This window comes from Aptenodytes forsteri, unplaced genomic scaffold (assembly GCF_000699145.1).
Source record: "Aptenodytes forsteri isolate BGI_AS27 unplaced genomic scaffold, ASM69914v1 Scaffold83, whole genome shotgun sequence".
In the NCBI taxonomy this organism is placed as follows: Eukaryota; Metazoa; Chordata; class Aves; order Sphenisciformes; family Spheniscidae; genus Aptenodytes; species Aptenodytes forsteri.
This window is the reverse complement of record NW_008795371.1, coordinates 145000-163751: the sequence shown is the minus strand read 5'-3', so window position 1 is coordinate 163751 and position 18752 is coordinate 145000. Positions and strand designations below refer to the sequence as shown.

The 18752-nt window shown below is 40.3% G+C and overlaps 1 protein-coding gene across 1 annotated transcript in view; it reads left to right on the top strand.

The window, feature by feature from the left end:
- The window catches only part of KLF13 (Kruppel like factor 13), a 34654-nt gene extending 15908 nt beyond the window's left edge, over positions 1-18746 (top strand). Inside the window, exon 2 of the mRNA XM_009280327.2 lies at positions 18351-18746. Coding sequence (XP_009278602.1) covers positions 18351-18643 — 293 coding nt within the window. The 3' untranslated portion in view covers positions 18644-18746. The remainder of the gene's footprint in view (positions 1-18350) is intronic.
- Positions 18747-18752: the final 6 nt, after the last annotated feature.

The following is an 18752-nucleotide window of genomic DNA, read 5'->3' as shown; positions in this document are numbered from 1 at the left end:
TGATGGAGCCCTGCTTTCCTGGAGATGGCTGAACACCTGCCTGCCGAGGGGAAGTGGTGAATGAATTCCTTGTTTTGCTTTGCTTGCGTGCATGCCTTTTGCTTTACCTATTAAATAGTCTTTATCTCAACCCACAAGTTTTCTCACTTTTACCCTTCTGATTCTCTCCCCTTTCCCACCGGGGAGGGAGGGAGTGAGCGGATGTGGGGCTTATAGTTGCTGGCTAGGGTTAAACCACGACAATTTCAAAATAGTAAAGATGTTCCTTTCAATACTACTTTGAAAAAGGAAAGTATTGAAAGTAGTATTTCCTTTTGGGAAAAGGAATCCAGTTGATTTCTGTATGTGAGTATATGATGAGATAGTAGCTTCAAAAGTAGAGAGGTGTTTTCAAAGTTATATATACCAAGATTCCCTTGACAATGCTGTCTTTGAAATATGTCCACGTTCTACTTAAGAACTTAGCTTTTCAGTTATGTTTCACATCCAGAGTCATACTCAGATAATTGGCTCCCGACTCGTACTCCTCCACAACCACATACTTGATTCATTCATTCATTTCCAGCACTCACCATGGCCTCTGTCCTATGCCATGACCCCACACATCAGACACAGCTGGTGAGGCTAGTCTCCCTAGTGACCCTGCAACCAGCTGTCAGGTACTGCTGAGCAGTGCTGACACAGAGTCAAGGCCTCTTCTGCTTCTCACCCCACCCCACCAGTGAGCAGGCTGGGGGGCACAAGAAGCTGGGAGGGGACACAGCCGGGACTGCTGACCCCAACTGACCAAAGGGAGATTCCACATCATATGACATCATGCTCAGCATATAAAGCTGGGGGAAGAAGAAGGAAGGGGGGGACGTTCGGAGTGATGGTGTTTGTCTTCCCCAGTAACTGGTACACATGATGGAGCCCTGCTTTCCTGGAGATGGCTGAACACCTGCCTGCCGAGGGGAAGTGGTGAATGAATTCCTTGTTTTGCTTTGCTTGCGTGCATGCCTTTTGCTTTACCTATTAAATAGTCTTTATCTCAACCCACAAGTTTTCTCACTTTTACCCTTCTGATTCTCTCCCCTTTCCCACCGGGGAGGGAGGGAGTGAGCGGATGTGTGGGGCTTAGTTGCTGGCTAGGGTTAAACCACGACAATTTCAAAATAGTAAAGATGTTCCTTTCAATACTACTTTGAAAAAGGAAAGTATTGAAAGTAGTATTTCCTTTTGGGAAAAGGAATCCAGTTGATTTCTGTATGTGAGTATATGATGAGATAGTAGCTTCAAAAGTAGAGAGGTGTTTTCAAAGTTATATATACCAAGATTCCCTTGACAATGCTGTCTTTGAAATATGTCCACGTTCTACTTAAGAACTTAGCTTTTCAGTTATGTTTCACATCCAGAGTCATACTCAGATAATTGGCTCCCGACTCGTACTCCTCCACAACCACATACTTGATTCATTCATTCATTTCCAGCACTCACCATGGCCTCTGTCCTATGCCATGACCCCACACATCAGACACAGCTGGTGAGGCTAGTCTCCCTAGTGACCCTGCAACCAGCTGTCCTGCAAAATGATCGTAAAACATGGAGAGATTGTGGGAGCTGAGCTGCACCTAGGGTGTGTTATACTGTGGGTGTTAATGCTCAGAGAAATGGTGCTCTAGCAGCGATGCTCCTCTACTGCAGTCTAATAAAACAGCCTCTCTTTTGTCACATGATGTACCCCCCTCCATGTGACTTGTTGATGCCTGAAGTCTTGCAGGCTTAGTTAGAAGTTGCTTGACAAGTCTATCTAAGGAGGAGTGCTAAGGGAATCTCATTGCAACTTCTCATTAATAACCATTTATTTCTATTTTGTATAGAATATGGCCAAGGTGGTAACACATGCTTTCAGAAACAGCTTGAGACATTGGATAGGAGCCTGATTTTTCAGAGAACTGAGCGTACATCCCTACAGGTTCACTCCAGTGATTAAAACATTAAGACAGCCAAAATTAAAAGACAACCTTCTCTTACTTATTTTGAAAACCTTCTCATTTATTTTCTGCTTATATTTGAGAATGAGGCCTAGATGTGTGTGTGCTTACACACATTTGTAGTTTTAAAGAATTAACACATAGAAAAGACTGAAAAACAAGCTGAAACTAGAAAGGAGAAGGTAATGTGCTCTTTTTTCTTTTCATACACCTGTGGTTGAAGGAGGCTGCTAGATGGGGAGATGCAAAATAAACAGGGAAGATATTGTCAGGATAGATCATATAAATGAGACTTGCAAGACTTGAATGTTGAACTGCAAATACTGTCTTTTCTAAAAAGTTGACCTGCTTTAAAAGTGGCCACATTAGAATACGAGTACAACTGTTATCATAGAATCTGATTCCTTTATTAAAAACAAAAACCTGAATCCTGGTTTAAACAGGAAGTGTGGCTTTACAATCTGGGCAGAAGATTTTCTGAAGTGTATGCAACGGGTTTATGCATGCCTTGAATGGTAGATGCCTGGTGTCAAGCAACAGACTTACTGTTTGATTATCAGCCCATAAAACTACTTTCCAGACCTGCCTGTTCCCTGAAGCTGGATGCTCCATATGGTCATTGGCTGATGCTGCTCATAAACTACTTCAGCACCACCTTGCTCTCTGGCACAACAATCCATCCAGAATGAGAATAAAAATAAAAGGAAATTCCCACTCCCTCTCTCCTCCATACAGTGGCAATAAACTCTCAGTATCAGATTTTTCACTCAGCTTTACAGCTTTAGCTGTACTTAGAAATGCTGAAGTCCCATGTTTCATGCATGCTGTGTTACTGTGAGGTTGTTGATTAAACAGTTCAAAAGTTCACAAAGAGACATTCCACAGTTACAGCCAAAGGCAACTTATACTAACTTCTGTTTGCCTAGCTTCTAGCAAAATGAAATCTCATCCTGTCCCCAAATCCTGGGAGATGCTGTGCGCATAAAATGTCATATCTTACCTGCAATGTCTATTCATGCCAAAGTATGTGGACTTCAGTTGGAGGCAGATGACATTCAACATCTTCCAGAATTCAGATAAATAAAGTACAGGTTTCAGTTTAGATGAATAATCCTTTAGTCTGTTATTTTGCATAGCAGGACAACCTTTCATTAATTTGATAAGCTTTGCTTTTACAAGCACTTTTCTGTTTTTAGTAGAATAGAATAATAAAAAAACCATTGATATGTCAACAGAGAAAAGACTGATTCATGGGGTCATATGATTCCTTTTTTGCAGTTATTCACGCAAGTGCTGGGTAAAGCTCATGGAGCCAAAGTTTCACAATTTCAGCATGAATTCCCCCACAATTTACACCGGATGAATATAATTTGTCATTACATATTTAATTGCTCTCCCACTTAAAACATTTCAATTGTCATACCAGAGATCAGGAACATTACCATGCAAATTTTTTATGAAAGTCACCACAAAAATTATTTGTGAGGTAGGCTTTCATTGAAAGCAGTATAAAACACTACAGAGGTCGTTTCTGTGTTCATTGTACAGACAGGGATGGTTTGTGATGTTTCAGTTTGATTTCAAACATTCTTGCAATACAAGTATCTTCAGGTTCAACTTTTTAGGTTTGATCTAACTTTTAAGTTCCTACCTCCCACAGTGATCAGAGCTCAAATAAGTTAAAACTTAAGACCGTCTAAGTAAGCTAACTAGGATTTTCCAACGAGAACTAGATAACAGCATTTTCAGGTAGGGAGAGGGAAGACCCTTGGGTCAACTATTGGGTTGTTAGAAGAGCAAGGAACAACCTGCGTCCCACACTGAAGGCTGAGGAAAGATAGGTCATCACATTGATCAAAAAAGGAGCAGTTACCTGTGGAGATACATTTGCAAGAGAATCTCCAAAGAAGCAGTTACGACATTTAGAAGTCACTACGTTGCATTTTTGGTTCCTGCCATTTGACCCCTGAGTACCTACTGGTTAATTCTGCTACGCGTGTAATTTCTCTGTGTAAAGACCACACTGTTGAGAATGAATGGCTTGACAGTTAGCTTCTCAGCTCCGTTGGGACGTAATCCTAGGTTTCAAGAAGAGGTAGCACAGATTGGAAGAAAAGGGGGAAGTGTCTTACAGTGAGCATGTAATCTTTTTTTCCACTGTTAAGAGTGGGCTGGAGAAAGACAGGATGCCAAGGAGTGTAATACTCTTTAGTGCTCCCATGGAGCTGCTAACAGTCAGATGTCTGATCTGGAGCTGTTTTGAGTTTGCAGAGTGGGCTGGGTAACAGAGTGAGCAATTCTGAGGTAGCACAGGAAAGATCCAGACAGCAGTTTGTAATGGAAACCTCGTGTTTCTGTTGGTACCTTAACTACACATTCCCTGTAGACGCATTTGGTTCAGTTGTGTCAGCTATGGGTAAGATTCTTTCCCTCCTGGAGGAGAGAGAATCAAGTCGGGGGAGTTTTCTTTCTTGGCTTCAGTTGCTGTCTGCATAACATTTTCATTAATCACCTTATTTGCTCTAACAGAGGGTGAGTGGTGCAGCCGAAATCATCAGCTTGTAGCAGAGAACAAATCAGCATACTAGCATGCTAGAACAGAAGTAACACAAGACTGCAAATAACTAAACAAGATCGCAGTCCAGCATGTATGTCCTTCAAGGTCCATATTATTACTTTCCTTTTCAAGTTTTAACTGGACTCATTTGATAAAACCACTGTGTTTATTATTACATACATTTGGAGAGCCCTCCCGTAGTCCCTTGTCACTTTAAAAGGTTTGAATTGGCTCATCAACATGACAGAAAAAGAAGACCAAAATCCCACATACCTTCATTGATGTTAGTCTCTGTTATGTTTTAAGAGGCCAGACTTCTCTGACCTATGCTGAAGACACAAACTTTGTATGTAAGGAATGAAGAAAGCCCCTTAAACAACAAGTTTTTGGCTCAAGGCAAGAATTCTAGGCTGAAATTCCTTTGCTGGGGTGATGCAATAGGTCAGATTTGCTGATTAGCACTTATATTTTTTGGTTTTGCAACCCCAGTATTCTTTTGAAGTATATTTATTAAAAAGTGTAATTGACCAATGGAAAAGAAAAAAAATCCCTCATCTTTTAGTTCTGTCATTCATTAATACCCAGATGTGTTTAGAGGCTCTGTTTACGGTGTTTCTTTCATTTATTTTCTATTCACAATAAAGGTTTTAATAATCATCCTTACATTCATAGATCTGAGTAGAACAAATTAGAGAAACACAGTATGTAAAGGACTACTGTACTAAGCCCCAGAGTCCCCCTCTTTGCAAAGAGTCTGATACTTCAGTGTGGTTTGGAAATGACACATAGCTAAGACACATCTTCCTCTCCCCAGAATTCATCACTTCATCATTTCAGCATAACACAATTTAATTATCTTGCATTTAAGTGCAAAGTCAAAGGGTTGCTATTGATCTCCATTCTTGGAACAAGCCACAGGAGAGACAAAATCAAGTGGAAGTTGCTGCTTTTTTAAGTTAGTGGCATTTCAGCTGTTTTACTGAGCACTAGTCTAGGATTTAATGCCCCAGAGATAAGGAGACCCAGTAAGAGTTTTAGGCTTACTGAACAGAAATTACATACAGCAATTACACGTGCTTAACTTTGACAGAAAACCCAACATTTAGTTTGCATTATTTTAGGACATAAGCTCTTAGACACTGAGGCTGTTGCCTTTCATTTTTCAAGAGTTAGGCCTGTCATTGGTACTCAGTAAAAGAGCATTGTTTACTCATAGATTCCAGCAGCAGAGGGGAAAAAATGCTGCTTTTATAATAGGATGTGGTAAAAGTCCATGTAAACAAAGGCATCGCACTTAATGGAAGCACGATCGATAGAAGTTATTCCTGTGGGGCAGACAGGGTCCATTCTAGTCTGCACACTCACCTAGACATGGAAGTTGTCCCTGCTAGGTAGGATAAGTTTCTGACCTCATGGGTATCCTAATGGCTCAGATGTTCCTCTTTTCTTAGATGGGAGGTCTCCATTTTGGTTGCGCGTTGGAACTTTTGGGTGGAAGTTGTCCCTGCTAGGTAGGATAAGTTTCTGACCTCATCTAATGGCTAATGGCTCAGATGTTCCTCTTTTCTTAGATGGGAGGTCTCCATTTTGGTTGGAACTTTTGGGAAAGAGTGAAATGGTGAATGTTAAGCTTTAGAGTTAAGACAGAGTCACAAAAGAGCAGAACTTTTGGGAAAGAGTGAAATGGTGAATGTTAAGCTTTAGAGTTAAGACAGAGTCAACAAAAGAGCAGCATTAGATAACAATGATAAATCCATATAGAACGGTAAGGAGATTTATACCTTATCTTTGAAATTGCATGCATTGTAAACACCATCTCATATAATCGTGTAACGTTACAATTCTTCTAGCTGATGGATTCCTACCTTTGTAAGAGGTAGCTGAAGTCTTGATTAGTCACAATTTTACAGACTAAGATGTGTTGCTGTACTGATAGTGCATTTAAAGTGTACATGCTGTCAGTGCAGTCACATAGCAAGACTACAGCAAATACGACAGAAAAGAGTCAAGAGAAGTAGTATGTATGTAGATTTTGACAAGGCCATCTAGAAGATATAGCAGTAATGCAGTTGGTACCACAAAGTTGTGCATTGTTTTTTCTAGCTATCAAAAGAAAACTTTACCTGTCTTCTGAGACGTGGGGAACATCTCTCATGCTCATTATACTTCCGTGAGGAGAAAACATACATATGCATCTCTTTCTTACCTGACATGGCAAACCTGAATACCCAAGGTATTAATGAGCAAATTTACATCCGAAAAGAATTGCTCTTACTGCATTTGTATATGATCAGTAACTCCCCCAGAAACACTTTACTAAGAACATCACAAAAAGTGAAGAGGAAAATACCACACCCAATGTCCAGCTTAGTGAGGCATCCTGGCCTTCAAGTGTACAACATACAGCACTATATAGGGTCAGGAAATGGAAGAGATGGAAGCTAGTTTTGTTCACTGACCTAGGCTAGGGAGAATTCCTCCTTCCTTTCATCTCTCCAGGAAGAGCTGTGAAGCCAAGTGGCATTTACAGCAGCTAATCAATGCATACTTAAAGACACGGTATAAATGGTACAAGTGATACTGAGTTCCTAGTTTAAACTTACAGTATTTGCTCCAGGAGAGTTTTCATTGAGACTGCTATGATTTATAGTTCTAGAAGTGGCCGAGGGCACACTTTGCAACCACATGGGCTGACTTTACTGTAGGGCCACAGAATGTCACCTGCAAGCCCCTTCCTATTGTCTCTTTCGCTCTTCTCTGTTACTCTCCTGTTCCTTTCGACTATGCCACATTTCAGACTAGTGAGAAAAAAGATGATTGGAATGGTGACATTTGTCTGACACCATACTTTACCACCATCTATTTCCTTCCTCGTTTGCAACTAACCTTATCTACAACCTCAAACACAACACAGTTCTGCCTAAAGAAAGCAAGACATTAATAACTATTTTTTAGATGAGGGCATTCTCTACAAGCTTAGGCACAAAGCAAATGAAGATGTGTGTGGATTATACAATCATTAGCTGCTTGGAGAGGCAAGAATATAACCTCCTTATATGTGAAAGAAACAGTTTGGAGTTTTAGGCAAGGAAGACTGGCATGGAGCAGAGGTAACCCCATCATGCAGAGTGCTGTGGTGGATGTGCTGAATAGTTCACGTAATATGTATTTTTCAAATAGGTAAACAATGCTGATATACAACCTTGCTGTTTGACAGATGATTAGCATATTCAAAGGCATCACCTGTGTCTTACTGTTAGAAATAACTTACAAAGAAGAGAAAGGAGAGAATCGGGTATGATGCATTAAGTATTTTCATGGAATCTCAGGAGTATACATATAAAGATATTATTGAGCTGTTTTTCTAAATTTCAGTGCTTTAGATACCAACAAGTATATTATTTCTTTACCTTCTTGTCATGGCTACTAGCATTCTTATGATGGGAAGCTGGGGAGGACAGCAAAGACAAGGATGCCCTCACCTCCCTTCACTAAATGAACTCCCTTTATTTTGCTAGTAGTTACAGATAGCCTGTGACCCTTGGTTAGAAGAGCGATGAAGAATCTCTAAGCCATAGGAGTGTTTTACAAATTACACATATCTGTTCCCTCACTTTCTCAGCCTTTAGTTTCAGAGTTGTCTTTCTGCTGGCTTTTCTATTCCACTGGATTCTACTGATGCATCAAATTGAGTCGTCAGATGCACACCTTCTTACCTAAGTGGTGAGCATATCACTAGGTTAATTAGTTATTCAGAAAGTTATAAAAGCGCCTTTGGTTCAATGCTTTATTCAGCTAATTCAGCCTCTTTGCTAAAGTAGCTTTAAATACTTCTATTACTTCTAATAGAGAGGATGTATTTCAAAGATGTGTGTCTATATATCTAGACCCCATCATAAAAGGAAGGAATCTTGAAGGCTGAACTCACCTTAGCCATTTTGTATCTGATTGATTGTGTTTGAAGAGGAAAACTCTTTTAACATATTTAACACACACAAATGTGTGTGTTTACACAGTCCCAGTTTTGATGTAGTCTGTATAATTGACTTCAGAGCTTCACAAGCCCCTGGCCTAGCGCAACTATTTGTTGCGGTTTCAAAAGAGGAAGGAACATAGAAGACAGGGAGGGGTTCTGTAAGGAAGGGAGAAGAGATAAAGTGTGAACTCTTCAGAAACCAGGAAGTGACAAACTGCAGAGAAGAAAGCCTAATATTAGCAATGACAAGTGTTATGTATCTTAGTACAAGGGTGCAGTAAAACAGGTAGCATCAGACTCTCAGTGCTCAGGTCTACATTTCAAACTGTGGAATTCCTGAAGGGTTTTTTATGACTTTTTTATGGTATTCAATCGATGGGAAAGAATTTAATTTCTCGATTGCCCAGCAGGATTACCTAATTTTTTGAGTACTCCCTAGCAGAGAAAGAGAGAGAGAGAGAGAGACTACAACATAAATGTAGCTAGAGAGAAGAAAACGAAATAGAATTCACTATGTATCCACGGAACTGTAACACACTGTATCAGTCCAGAGAAGATCATAAAAATATATGTTTGGAGAATATGCTTGGTCTTTCTGGCATGGACTTGGACTTGGTTTTGTTGCTTCTTTGCCATGCCGGTAGTGCATCTTTGTACTTTTTGAAGGGAGAACTCAAAATACACACAGTGTTTTGAAGGGCTGCATCACTCACCAACAGTTTGCAAAATTACTCAGGAGGACAAATGTACAACGAAACCAAAGCAGCTTAGCATAACACTGGAAAATAAGTTTCTTGTACTTAAGATGCTGTAGGGAATCACCTAAGACTCCTTGGGCCACGCTGCAATGCTAGAGGGCATATTCTCAGTCACATTCTCAGCATAGATCTAAAATCTATTCCAAGATTTCTCTGTGAAGGGGAGGATAGATTTTCATGGTCCTTACACTTGGCTGGTTAGCCTACCCTTGGCTGTCTTTGAAAATCCCTTGTACTTAGAAACATGGGGAGTCCAGTGGAAGTTGAAAACACAAATGAAATTGTTCCCTTAGAAGATCAGATCTCCAGTTAGTCACCTAATAAAAATGTCAGGCATTTAATCTTCATGGAGGGAAAGCTGCCAAGAAATGTTAATGAAGAATATTAATAACTTTGCATTTCTTTATTAGCGAGAACTATAGAAACTATATTGTTGGTGAACAGTTGTTCACTGACAAGTAGTCTTTTATGAAGAACAGCACTATATGTCAGTTATACTCAGCAAATAGTTTAGGCTGATTTATTTCAGAAAAGTTATGATAGTGTGTTTCATTGATTCATTTCAGATTAACATCGTCATTGTGTTGAAAATTATTCCCAAAGCTAAAAGAATTAAAATAGTGTTACAAAAAAACACCCCAAAAGAAGTAAAACATTTTGGTCAACCAAAAATAAAATTACTGTGGGCTTCTTGGTTTGCTGAATTCTTCTGCAGTTCAAAGGTTTTTTTAATTTTTCAATTGAGCATAAAATAAGTTATCCACAGAGCTCTAGCCTTTTTTTCACTATTTCATTCAAAACCTTAGCAAAGGATGTAGCAATATTTCTTTTTATTAAATTTATGGCCATTTCATTTTAAAGCCAATTTGCTTTAAGATTTATTTTCCAGATCCTGGAACATAACTTTCAGCTACTTACTGGTTGTTTGTGTGAAGTGGTCTGGAACTAGGCTTTAGCTGGGAGTGGAACACAGAGCTTAATGTACTGAACACAGTGATGCACTTCAGCAGAGATAAAGTGAGAACTAAACAGGAGTCAAACAGGAGTTAACATGGTAGGCAGAAAATGACTTGGTGAAGATAACACGTTCAAATTTCAGATTCTTAATTCACTGTGCAAAAATGCAGGATAAAAAACTTGGGTATTTCAAAAGCTATAGAAACTCACACAGACAGAGCTTGGGCATCCCAGTTTGAAAAGGGATTCAGTAAAGCCATGTAATGCGTGTTTTCGACAACAGAAAGATTATGTGATGGAGTGTCCTGGAAAAAAAAAAAAAAGCCTAAAAAAGCTAGAATGATTCTGCATTGACAACAGAGAAGCAAACGTGGCTGATAAAAATACAGTAAAGTAGCTAAAATTATTATGAACTGAGATTTAAGATCTGGCTGACATTATTGAACAAGTTTGAAATAAAGGCCTAGAATATAACTGATAGAACATAATCTGTTTTAAAACAAAACAAAACAAAAAAAAGATTGTTTCCATTATGGTGAAAGTGAGTGGTAATATTTTTAAGAAGGACCAGATAGCCGCATGGAACATACCAAATCAGTTATTTTGGTTTTTGGGCGGACCTGACTGTGGTTAAGGCTAGGGGAGGAATTTTGCACTACTTAACATTTCTCTGGCATTGTAGCCATTACCATTATAGTATCTGAACGTGTGTTTGTCATTTGCTATTTGAGTTGTTCTAGTTAGCTGTGGTTATACAGATAAGTCACATGGTGTAATCTGTGCTCCCAGATGGAGCAATACAAGCGCTTCCAGAGCAAACAGTAACACTCATTCACTTAAAATATAAACTTGCCGCCTGGAAATTCCCCTTTCAAGAAGTATTCATTTATGTCTAAATAACTCAATGAAAATGTTAAGGTACAGAAAATAAACGAAGAATTTAAGTAATGGATATTATGGTATATCCATATATATATATGCAGCTCCTGCCCAGTAGTGGTTTCCTGTGCATGCAGAAAACGTAAGATCCAATAATTAATCAATTTGATGACTGGATTTGTTAAGATTAAAATAAAGATGCCCACACTTTAAAGTGAGGTTGTACTTGATGCCTGGGTCCGTGCCTGTTGGAAATCTGAGAACTCCAGTTCCTAAAAAAAGGTCACATCACAGATAATGGTAATAGCAGGAACATGCATGCTTCTGTCAGCAGGTACTAATGCAACCTAGCTCCTTGTTGCTGAGCGTCCTATGGGCTAGGGGGAGTGTTATGTCCCAGTGTCTAATAACGTGTGAACTCTGACTGAAGCTTTTCTTGGATTTGGGCATTCATACCACACTCCCATATTGGGTTTCAGGTGTCTAGTGACAGTCAAATTCACCATATAAGTTTTCTTTTCACTGAGAACATTACTAAAACTTCCTTATTTTCTTGGAACTAGTCAAACTTAATGTTGCTGAATTCATTACCTCTGTTAGATATGGTTGAAGGTAGCAGAGACATTCAAAAGCAGTTGGACAGACACACAAAAGCGGATGCAAAAAACATGATTGCATTTAGCTTATTTGTTATGAAATGTCACCCCCAAAATCATTAATTTAAAACTAACTGGTTTCAATTTATAGGAATTTGGAATTGTGAGGCTCTGGAATTTTTTGATCCCTTTTTAAATACTTGATAAAGAAACCACATTTTGTCTAACATCAAAGCTATGCATTATTCTCTCTCTTGCACTCAGAAGGTTAAGGGCTTGGGTTTTGGCTATGCAAAAGGGCTTGTTTATAAACAAGAGAATAACAGAAATGAAAATATTCGTAAATACATATCAGCGCTATTGAAGGATGACCTTTTCTCTTTTTTTTAAAATAACAGCCAGTCTCAAGAAACATAGTCTGCTTGGCTGAATGTTTTTTCCCAGGATAGCATTTCCTCTCTCAGAGGAAGGCTGCTTCAGTCACATCTCTATTTAACTGTCTGCCCCTCATCCTCCCCACCCAGCCTGCTGATCTGTGTTTCCAAATATACCCTTAATTATGTATATGAAAATGTAGAAATATAAGAATAGCACAGAGTGGCACGTTCAGGTTTCTAGTCAGTTTTCATAACAACATACAATGCTGTTCTACGAAGCAGCAGAACAGATTAAAGATCACAGAAAATTGTTTCTGGCTTACTGTTTCTGGTTTTGCAGGCCCTTGTGGAATTTCCAGGATACAAATTTCTTTGTTACTGCATGGCCTTGGCATATGCTTGAAGGGGCTAACATAACGTGCAGGGCTACTACATGAGTTAAATTGAAAAAATAGCTCCCAATACGTGGTTTGACTTAACAATACTCTAATCTGTAGGGCAGTGGATATCACATTTCAAATTGTTCAGATACGATTGCCTAATCTTCACATTGTAATTCTGAAAATTGTTGGTATCACAGGCGTCTCAACCTGTTTTGGCATTTCAGTCATTAGTGGGTTATTTTTTAAGCATGGTCAGGCATACACAGTACTTAGTATCATTTTTAATTGCTGTTCAAATGCTGGATATCATACCGATGAATTGGTGAAACAGGAAGCAGATTACTCAAGTGTCTGTACAGGAGTGTCACTATACAGGAAAGGAGTCCTTAAAACTATATGTGGATTGGGGTAAAGTCAAGAGTGCACTAAAAGTATGGTACAAATCAAGCTCAGTAGACATCAGATCTGGTTCCACCATCTCTGTAGTTTTTGTTTCCCATAACTACATATAGTTGCCTCAATATATGTAATGATTGACAAATATAGAATAATACAAAGGACCTTTATATAATACCATAAGAACAGGCTGGCTTTACTTGCTTCTGAATCCCTTCCAGCAAGAGAGGAGAGAGATGCATTTTTTAAATGCTGTTTCTATAGCCCAGGCAACTCTACAGTTCCTTTAGCGGTCTGCTCTGGCAGACAATGTAAGCAGCATGAGTAGCTAGGTCTGTGCCACTGAAATGAATTCAGAAGTCAGTGCACCTGCAGATCTCACGTCCTTTTGCTCAGTGAGCACTGCAAGTTTCTTAATGCAGCTTTACACGCATTTTTTTTCTTTGGACTGGGGGGAGTTCAGGAAGAAGCCAAAAATGTTCTTGCTTGTGTAATTTTCAGTTAAGATCAGTTGAATTTAATTCTCGAATGTGATGTTTTTCCATCAGCTTGTGTAACTCTAAACACAAGTTATATGATGTCATGTGCTCTGGCAGAGGAGCTAGAAGGGTTACAGTTTAGTGGGATTTGGAACATGGAAATCCAAACTTATTTAAAATTGTATAAAAAAAAATTTACAATATTCCTTATCTTTTAAAGGCATCTTTTGCCTGCCTCTCTGAAGAGTAAAGAAGCCTGAGCTGCTTTTTGATTCCTTTATTTTCAAGCATGTTTATCTTTTGGAGACTTACCTCTCTTTGAGACCTGCTAGTAATGCTCATATTGCACAAAAATACTGCCACTGCCAAGGCGTAGCGTTAAGACTCGCCCCTCACTACAAGAAGGACGTTGAGGTGCTGGAGCGTGTCCAGAGAAGGGCAACGAGGCTGGTGAGGGGTCTGGAGAACAAGTCTGATGAGGAGCGGCTGAGGGAACTGGGGTTGTTCAGCCTGGAGAAAAGGAGGCTGAGGGGAGACCTCATCGCTCTCTACAACTACCTGAAAGGAGGTTGTAGCGAGGTGGGTGTTGGTCTTTTCTCCGAAGTAACAAGTGATAGGACGAGAGGAAATGGCCTCAAGTTGCGGCAGGGGAGGTTTAGATTGGATGTAAGGAAAAATTTCTTTACTGAAAGAGTGGTGAAACATTGGAACAGGCTGCCCAGGGAAGTGGTTGAGTCCCCATCCCTGGAGGTGTTTAAAGGATGTGTAGATGAGGCGCTTAGGGACATGGTTTAGTGGGCATGGTGGTGTTGGGTTGACGGTTGGACTCGATGATCTTAGAGGTCTTTTCCAACCTCAATGATTCTATGATTCTATGATTCTATGACTCTCAATATACACATTCACGTGCTTGACGTTTCCTGCCATATTTAAGATATTTGATGACATTTCCACATTAATTTATAGGATCAAATTCTGCAGTCATTGTATAAAGGTAAAATTCTGACTTCAGCATTGCCTAAGATAGAGCTCAAAATCTTTATTGTGTCGTGTACAGCCACTTTAATGGTGAAAGCTCTTTGTTGAGTACAACATGTCCATGGGTTACTGCTTATGCAAGAAAGTTGTACTGTGGCTGCATGTTCCCTAATGAGATTAGGCAATCAATTCATACAATCTCTCGTTCTGTTGATTGCTTTACTGCCGGTAAAAGGACATTTATATAACTTACCTGCACAGAAAACCACATCCCTTCTGTTTGAGAGATGAGACTGATGACAGACTGTGAATTTCCACGTGTGGTTTTGGAGCAGCAGCTAGGTCTTGTCTTAATTAATACCCCGCAGCAACTTCGTTCCAGACTGCGTACTAATTTTTTATGAACAATAATGACTCTCGTATCTTCACACAAGGCATCCAGCATTTCCTCACAGTACAGCTTTTCTTTGAGGAGGTATTGCTAAACCTCAACAAAGCTGGGAAGCACCCTAGAGAACTTACTACCACTACTAGAGTGATGCCAGCTGTCAGAGAGTGCATGGAGGGGAAAAACCACTTGGCCAAGAAACTTAAAAGCAACTACCAAGAAGATATCAAATCAAGACTAGAGAGGACTGAGGGGAAAAAATAGTTCCTAGGAAGGAGGAGAACAGGGGACAGTAGAGAAATAGTGGAAGAAAGGCCATATTTTCTTTGGCTTAGCACCCAAATCATCACCACCATTATCAACAACATCAAATCAGGCAGGAGAGTAGGAACCTGAATGTTCTCATCCAGATCTGACGTGCAGTGAGGAGAGGGGAAGATAAGTTGTGCAATACCTTCATCACCTGACTGTTAGTGCTGGATAACACAGATCTTACACAATCCCACTCCAGAACCTCTTCTCTCATTAGGAACTGGACTGTTGTGCCTACTGCTGTCTACCAAATGCTAGACATAGAAAAGAGCAGCTGATGCTATGCTAACTAACCAGCAGAAAAGGTACCATTTTCGCTGTGCTTCATGGTGGTGTCAACAGCAGAAGCAAAACATTGCATGTTAACTCTTGCCTTCCTTGTCTAAAAGCAGTCATTTCATGTGACAGTCCTTCTAGTGAAGAACATTTGCTGACACCATTTGTAAAGAAAACATACACGGAGAAAATTAACTTGGGCAATAGAAACATCCAAAGGCCATTGCCTTACCAAAAAAAGGTGCCATAGCTCAGGGATGAGAAACTTCGATTCTGCAGGCCAGATCCAGCTGTCAGACCATGTCTCATTGTCCTTCTTCCCAGGGGTCCCAAAGTCCTCACAGAAGTATATCTGTTATGACCAAAACATGGGGAGACGACCAGTGAATCTGGTCACACAACAGGGATGACTGGCGTGTCCCACCACAGGCATGAGCATATCTAACAACAGATGACTGGGTACATGACAAACACAGCCAAAATATATTTGTTTCCCATTTTTTTCCCATTTCTATCAGTAGACTGAGAGATGAGTCCCTGACAGTTTGCAGGAGAAGGTTCAGGAGGACATTGAATGGATTTGCATGGGGTCTTTTGAGCAACAAATCTATATCCATTAAACCAGTTGGTGGTGTTTTTATTCTTAAAAGTTTGTGGGGCCCTAAGTTTTTTTAGTCTTTAGTTCAGGGGAAGCCAACTGAAAGCAGTCCTGTTCATCTTAGCTGCCTTTTGCAGATCACTTAGGAGGTGGTGTTCACGGTTCTCCATATGAAAATCTCCCTTGCGTACAGATACAACCATTGCATTATGCACTGTAGTTGTAGGTGTCACTAATGAAATCCACAAAATGTGCTTGAGAACAGTTGGTCTAATGAGCCTTGGTCTTTCTCCTAAATAATCAAGGAAACATCAGGGACACTTGCTTTCTCCATGTTCTTGAACAAAATGGTATTTTAAAAAAAGAATTGCCTGTCTGTTCATCGAGACACTATTTGAGATTTGGGTGATGTATCTTGGAGGCTTCATAAACAGAAGGAAAAAGAACCTACAAATCTCTTTTTCTGAGCAGGAGCCTCCTAAATAGATCCTGGAGATAAACGTTATGGCCAAATCTGTGAATTTAAAACAGATTATTGGCTGCTTAGACTGAAGGCTGGCTAGGGTCAATTTTGCTATCAGACAATTTTAATTAAGGTGTATCGAATTTCTCCAGGAGGCTAATTTATTTATTTATTTCCTATTTGGTGTAGTGTGTGGAGAACTTTTATTTCTTACTTTGGCACAGATTTTTTATAGCTCTCTGGGCCTCTTGAACTGGCTGTTCAGCATTAGAAAGATTAAGATTAATGCAAGTATGAAGTTATAAAAATTACAACTACAAAAAAATGCTAAGTCTGTGTATTCACAAAAGAATAAGATGTTCTAGATTATTAACAAATAAAGAATATGTGATGTTCAGACTCAGTGACAGTAAGAACCAAACCAGTATACAGAAGTAGTAGACAGCACATTCCATGATTTGATGTTTTCATTTTTAACAAATGGAGAAACTAAGAATGGAAACCAATAGTACAAGTTGCCCAAGGCTATGCAGCACATCAGTGATGAAGCTGGGAATATATTCCAGATACCCATCTACCCAACAACACTACTTCTGTCTGCGACCTGTGCTCGCCTCCAGTGCTCGAGCTTCTCAGGCTGCACATCTACCACAGTGCCCAAGTGCAGACCTCCAGCACAGCCATGCAACGGCATGGGCATCTGGCCCTGTGAGAGATGTTTCCCATGTCTGAGATCTGTTGAGAAGTGCAGCAGGTCACCAGACTGTTATTTCTTTGAGCTTACTGGTCATGGTCCTACCTTAAGCGTAACAGGTCATGGTTTTAGGTTAGCTATTGATAGAAGGCTGCTACCTTCAATGTGGCACATTTACATAGTTGAAATACAGTGCTCCCTGCCTGACTTCTGCAGGAGACTGTCCTGGTTTCAGCAGGGATAGAGTTAATTTCCTTCCTAGTAGCTGGTACAGTGTTTTGGATTTAGGATGAGAATAATGTTGATAACGCACTGATGTTTTAGTTGTTGCTAGGTAATGCTTACACTAGCCAAGGACTTTTTAGTTTTCCATGCTCTACCGACTGAGCAGGCTGCAGCTGCACAAGAAGCTGGGAGGGGGCACGGCCAAACTGGCCAAAGGGACATTCCATACCATGTGACGTCATGCTCAGTACATAAACTGGGGAAAGCTGGCCGGGGGGGCCGCTGCTCGGGGACTGGCTGGGCATCAGTCAGCAGGTGGTGAGCAATTGCACTGTGCATCACTTGTTTTGTGTATTATTATTATTATCATTTTATTTCAATTATTAAACTGTTTTTATCTCAACCCATGAGTTTTTCTCACTTGTGCTCTTCCAATTCTCTCCCCCATCCCACCGGGTGGGGGGCAGTGAGCGAGCGGCTGTGTGGTGCTCAGTTGCCGACTGAGATTAAACCACGACAGAGACCTAAGGCAGTGAACAAGAGAAACCGTAGTACCTTGTAGCAAATGCAGAAAACACAGGCATGGCTGTGGAGAATACAAGGTGAAAGCCTCACATCCAGTGCCTCAAAATTGCCATTTTGCATTTTCACTATTACTGTTTTTAAATAGCTGAAGAGAGACACTTCACCACACCTTCTGAACTTCAACATTGAGTCAGACAGACATAGGGACAGCTTGGAGGAATAAGTGAATATTCTATAGAGCTCAGTACAGATATTGTCGAAGTCTAGAAGTAAAGTCCAGTAGACTACAAGAGATATAAAATGTGATGTCCATGAAAGGATCAGGAGCCCAGCATCCCTGAAGATCCAGTTATCTGGTATCACTAGTTTGATTTACAGTACTTTTTAATGGGTTGGAATACCACAGTGGCCTCCTCTCTGGCAGATAGTAACACATTCTCCATTGAATTAGTGCCAAGTGGCATCTACCTTGCTCCCAACCTTTTTATTCTAACTTGTATACAAAAAACCAAGGAAGACATTGCTATCCCTTCTAATCATGCCATGTTTGCTTCCTGCAGGTGAACGGCCTTTTGAATGCAACTGGCAAGGATGTAACAAGAAGTTTGCTCGCTCCGATGAGCTGGCCCGCCATTACCGCACTCACACTGGAGAAAAGAAGTTCAGCTGTCCTCTCTGTGAGAAACGCTTCATGCGCAGTGACCATCTGACAAAGCATGCCCGTCGCCATGCCAATTTCCACCCAAGCATGCTCAAGAGGCGAAGTGGAAGCAGCTCAAGAACAGGGTCTGTCAGTGACTACAGCCGCTCAGATGCCTCAAGTCCAACAATTAGCCCTGCCAGTTCACCATAGACCTACCTGCACTGGATGTCAGCACTTTGCCTCTAATACCTAACGTGGAGTTTTGTTTGTGTTGCACACATTTAAAAAACTCTGTCGCTTCCCCTCCTCAGTTCCCCCC